Source organism: Bison bison, unplaced genomic scaffold (assembly GCF_000754665.1).
Source record: "Bison bison bison isolate TAMUID 2011002044 unplaced genomic scaffold, Bison_UMD1.0 scf7180017864010, whole genome shotgun sequence".
Lineage (NCBI taxonomy): Eukaryota > Metazoa > Chordata > Mammalia > Artiodactyla > Bovidae > Bison > Bison bison.
The window spans coordinates 334,504-340,257 of NW_011494582.1; the positions used below are offsets into that span (position 1 = coordinate 334,504).

Consider the following 5,754-nt stretch of genomic DNA (forward strand, 5'->3'; position numbering starts at 1 on the left):
TGGAGAAGGAAATGGCAACCCACTCCAGTGTTCTTGCCTGGAGAATCCCAGGGACGGGGGAGCCTGGTGGGCTGCCATCTATGGGGTCGCACAGAGTCAGACACGACTGAAGCCACTTAGCAGCAGCAGCAGCAGCTACTGTGCAAATCTTACACTTTGTTTTTTATTTTTCTTATAGTTTTCCTTCTACGTTGTTCCTCAAACACTTCTTTTGTCTTTCTGTAATGCCTGTATTGTTGCAAGCCCCCTCAAATTCTGTGTGCAGCAAAATATCTGGATAGATATTCATTCCTTTATTTATGCAATCTTGCAACACAGACACTCATCGTGTACTAGACACCAGTCTTAGCTGAACAGGGAATCGTATCCATCAGGCTTCAGTGGACTTAGAAGATGATTTCAAAACCACAACAGATATTCCTGATTTTCTTATTATTATCCTCTTTAGATTTTCTGGGGCAGGAGGGGGAAGAGGGAATTGTGCAAAGATTCACCAACCTGTGCAAGGCGGTAGTTGTTCCTTGAGGTCCTGGGGGAGGCTGCAGGTAGGGAGGGGGCTGCGGTGGAAAACTTCAGAGCGGTGACGAGGAGGACAGCAAGGCCAGATGCAGGGAGCATCTTCATCTCCTCTTGGTGGATCGGTAATTATAGTAACCCTGGGGGACGCGAGACAGTGCATGTTTGCACTTCAACCTTGAGCTGCTTTTATAGAGTCAAACAGGTCTGGGCCCTCAGAGTAAGGATGATTCATGTCTCAAAAGGTAATTATACAGCTCCTTTCTCCCCTGATGATGGGGTAACACAGTAGGACACAGGAGTCAGGGAAAGCTTCATTCTTTGCCATTTATCAAGTGGCAAAAGGAGGAAAAACAATCACTTTTAATGCATTTTGTCAGCTATTAATAATTCCACGAATTGGAGTAGACATGATTAATCTGAACCTATCTCAAGTGAAACCTTTGATAAGTCTCAATTTGGGGCCTTGTCCATTCTACTTGCAGGAAAGGTAAAGGAATAGAATATACTTAATTTGTCCTCAGTAATTCTGGGCTCCCCACACGCTCACCCCTATCACCTTCTTCTGCATTCACTTGGACATTTCTCATAAATGAATGCCGCTTATAACGATGCTGCTGGGACACGTAAGATCCTGAGTCATCAAGGAAACAGTACATTATTCTGTGCTGACTTAGGTTGCAAGGTACACTGGTAATTGTTAGAAAGCTTTTGAATAAGTTAGCGCAAGAGAGATGTTCTTTGTTAACTGAAATATTAAATTCTGCATTCTCTGTGCATTCTGGTTAACTAGAGTCATCCTCTTGTTCCTGGCTCTGATTTAAATGGATCGTGACTTAAAGATAGCATGCAGAAATGGTGCAAAATCACTTTGGCATCAAATAGAGATTAAATTTCTAGCTGTGTGATTTTGGACAAGTTATGTAACCTCTGAACATCAGTTTGTTTTAATCTGCAAAAGACTAACTAATGCTGTGTGCAAGCTTGTCACATTACAGAGGTAGCAGAGCAGGCAGCATGATGTCTGTGGGCACCACTTGCATCCAGTAGACCTGGGTTCAAATGCTAGTTCTGACACTTGTCCATATGACTTTGAGCAGGTTACTTAATCTTTTTCAGCTATGTAATTTTTCCTGAAAAAACGGGGGAAAATGTGCCTACTTTGAAGAATTGTTATAAAGGAGTAAATCAGGTCTTAACAAAACAGAGTGCTCAGTAGACATCAGCTCTTACAAAATAATGTTCATCTTTTTACTTTGATACCAGGCACCAGGTAGGCTTTTAATTAATGTTTTTTGAATATATGTGCCCAGTTGTATCTGACTCTTTGTGATGCCCTGGACAGCAGCATGCCAGGTCCCCTGTCCTTCACCACTCCTGGAGCTTGCTCATACTCATATCCATTGAGTCAATGATGGCGTCCAACCATCTCATCCTCTGCCACTCCCTTCTCCTCCTGCCTTCAGTCTTTCCTAGCATCAGGGTCTTCTCCAAGGAGTCAGCTCTTCACATCAGGTGGCCACAGTATTGGAGCTTCAACTTCAGCATGAGTCCTCCCAGTGACTATTCAGGGTGGATTTCCTTTAGGATTGCCTTGTTTGACTGATGGATATATGAATGACTCAATCAATGAATCTCAAAATGTAGTTCCTAGACCAGTAGCATAACTATTACTAGGAAACTTGTTGGAAATGTAAATTCTCAGGCCCCACCCAGAATTACTGAATCAGAAACTCTGGGACGGGGGCCCAGGAGGTATGTTTTATTAAAAAAATTTTTTTAAATTGTTTATTTATTATTATTATTTTTTACTTTGCAATATTGTATTAGTTTTGCCATACATCAACATGCATCTGCCATGGGTGTGCACATGTTCCCAATCCTGAATCCCCCTCCCACCTTCCTCCCCATACCATCCCTCTGGGTCATCCCAGTGCACCAGCCCCAAGCTTCCTGTATCCTGCACGGAACCTGGACTGGCGATTCATTTCTTATATGATATTATACATGTTTCAATGCCATTCTCCCAAATCTTCCTCCCACTCCCTCTCCCACAGAGTCCAAAAGACTGTTCTATACATCTGTGTCTCTTTTGCTGTCTCGCATACAGGGTTGTCATTACCACCTTTTAAAATTCCGTATATATGCATTAGTATACTGTATTGGTGTTTTTCTTTCTGGCTTACTTCACTCTGTATAATAAGCTCCAGTTTCATCCCACCTCATTAGAACTGATTCAAATGTATTCTTTTTAATGGCTGAGTAATACTCCATTGTGTATATGTACCACAGCTTTCTTTTCCATTCGTCTGCTGATGGACATCTAGGTTGCTTCCATGTCCTGGCTATTATACACAGTGCTGTGATGAACACTGGGGTACACATGTAGGAGATACGTTTTAACAAGCTGTGCAGGTTATTCTGATGCATGCTTGGAAAACCACTGGAGTAATTGAGCAAACAGGATTATGAAATATGGGATGAAGTGAACAATATATACAAAATGCCAAAAACATCCTGGTCACAGACAGTATACAGTATCACCCTTGCCATCTGCAGCAGTGTGGCATTTCTTGTATTTAAAGTCATTTGTGAAGTCTGTTGCAAATAATTTAACACTAATATTTGTTAGGTGATAGATAAAAATATGTGAATGTCTTACTTAGATATCAGAATAAGTATGATTAGATTCAAGGTTATTCCTAGGTAATCTCTCTCTCCCTCTCTTGCTCTGTTGCATGGTGATATATTTTCCTACATGAAGAGAAAATAGTGGAGTTACAAGCCATGTATGGGGGTCTGGTGAATAATCCCGGGTGCTCGATGAGAATTTGTTATACACATGAACATTATCTCTGTCATATGCTGTGAGATACACAAAACATGATCCTCAGAAGAAAAAAGAAAATCACAGATCCAGTAGGCTAGTTCAACTAACTAAATTATATTGTTCCTTGAAGAATGAATGATACAAATCTCACTTAAGGTTGTTTTACAAATGAATAAATGAACACACACACATATACTCATTGCCACTTTTTGGTCTGAGGAAAGGGAAAGACATTACAATAATCATTCAAAATTTCCATCTATATGTTCTCCTATCTTCTACAGTACTACTTAATACTATAACTTCATAACAGCTGCCACAATTGAAGAACAAAGAATGAATGAGTCCTTGAAACTTCCCTCCGTTTGATCATCTCATTCCCCTGTTTTCTCCCCACACTACTGTTCCAGTTTATCATGATGGTCCAGTGCAGACAGGAAGTGGAGGGATGGCAGCAGGAAATTCTGGACCAATTGAGAGAAAATGCTCTCATTTCCAGAACTCCAAAGAGTTTACAAAATTCCATTTTTGGATACAAATTGAGGAAAATAACTGCTTATAAGGTATGATCTGGGCGTCCCTGGTGGCTCAGATGGTAAAGAATCTGCCTGCAATGCAGGAAACCTGGGTTCGATTCCTGGGTTGGGAAGATGCCCTGGAGAAGGGAATGGCTATCCACTCCAGTATTTTTGCCTGGAGAATTCCATGGACAGAGGAGCCTGGTGGGTCAAAGCCCCTAGGGTCACAAAGAGTCAGACACAACTGATCAACTAATACAAGGTATGATCTAGATATTTCTAGAAGATTCCAGCATCCAGTTTTCATTTGCATGAGCTTAATAAATCTCAATACTCTCAAGTATGACCCTTTGATTGTTAAGAACAAAAGCTGATAATTTCTAGGTATTTTCTCTCTTCACAGAGGAGAAAAAATTTGCTTTCTACCGTTTTTGTGTCAAGTCTAAGTTAAATCCAAATCATTCCAACCTAAAAAGTCCATATCAAAGCAAGTCAAGGACTAAAAGGTAATGAAATGAGAGACCATATCACAGAGAAATGTGGAAAGCACAGTATCTGTAGAAAAATTGGGTGATAAAAATAATATGCAGATTGGAGGCTGATAATCTGTTTCATGTTTACTGATGTTTGGGTTGATTTTTGGGGATTCTGCAGACGTTGTAGAAAGTTTATACAGAACTTAGGTTTCCATATACCACTAATATAAGGGGCTAAGTATTTCAAATTATAGAATAAAGTTCACTGCAAATAATTGCTCTTTTTTAGACTCTCACTGAATTCAATTCCATGGTGTGATCACTCACGTCTGACTCTTTGTGACCCCATGAACTATAGCCCACCAGGTTTCTCTGTCCATGGGATTCTTGCCTTCTCTCTCCAGGCAAGAATACTGGAGTGGGTTGTAATTTCCTATGCTAAGGGATCTTTCCAACCCAGGGATCTAACCCACATCACTTAACTCTCCTGTATTGGCAGGCAGGTTCTTTACCATTAGCACCACCTGGGAAGCCCTTGATTCCATAGGGGTTTTAGTAAATCCTCAGCATTTAGGTTGCTGAGACGGTGCCTGCTGTGCATATGATGAATAATTGTTGAATAAATTACTGCTTGCCCAGTTGACTTACTTAAGGGGTTCTGTTTTTAGACAGACCTAAAATTAAATATTGACTTGGTCGCTTTCTAAATGTATTATTAGTTAGTGTTATTAAGTTTCAAGCTATGAAAATCTGTTTGGATAATTCAGTTTTGAAAGGATATCAGGCATCTGAGAGGACTGCAAGGAAGGCTGGCACATCAGGCTGGGAGATCCAGCAGAAATAAGGGCAGCAGAAACGAAAGCCAAGGAGTGCTCTGTGGCTGGGACCCGGGCACCTTACAGCCGGGCACAGGCCCAGCTGACAGTCAAGGCCATGCTGCGGGGCTCTGGTTTCTGATTGTCTTTTTCTCTCTCCCACAGCATTCAGAGTCTTTAATGAGAGATTCTGTTGCTTAGGTTGGGTCAGTGTCCTTACCTTGACGTTCAGGGTCAACGAGCATGTCTCCACAATAAGAGGCAGGACACCTTCCATAGAGATCACTGATTATATATATATATATTATGCATATAATGGCAATATCCCCTGGAGAGAAAATTGGTGCTGGGCAAAGAACAAAACATAACCAAACCCAGAAAATGTCTATTACAATCTGTGAACCCTCCTAAACTATCTCCTGCATTGTAAAATCAGGGAGCGGGGTAATATCTATCTCAGATGGATGTTGAGAGGATTAAAATAGCTTATGGAAGCTTAGGATTCAGTCCAATTCTGAAATAGGAGGTTTCAGAATTGCTTTTTGCTATGTTTTGCAAAAATTCCCCAGAAATACTGTGATTAATTAATAAACAAATGA

The 5,754-nt window shown here is 40.8% G+C and overlaps 1 protein-coding gene across 1 annotated transcript in view; it reads right to left on the reverse strand.

The window, feature by feature from the left end:
• MMP20 (matrix metallopeptidase 20) overlaps window positions 1–624 on the reverse strand; it is a 57,621-nt gene extending 56,997 nt beyond the window's left edge. Inside the window, exon 1 of the mRNA XM_010834083.1 lies at window positions 499–624. Within this exon, the coding sequence (XP_010832385.1) occupies window positions 499–624 (126 nt within the window). The remainder of the gene's footprint in view (window positions 1–498) is intronic.
• Between the last annotated feature and the right edge of the window lie 5,130 nt (window positions 625–5,754).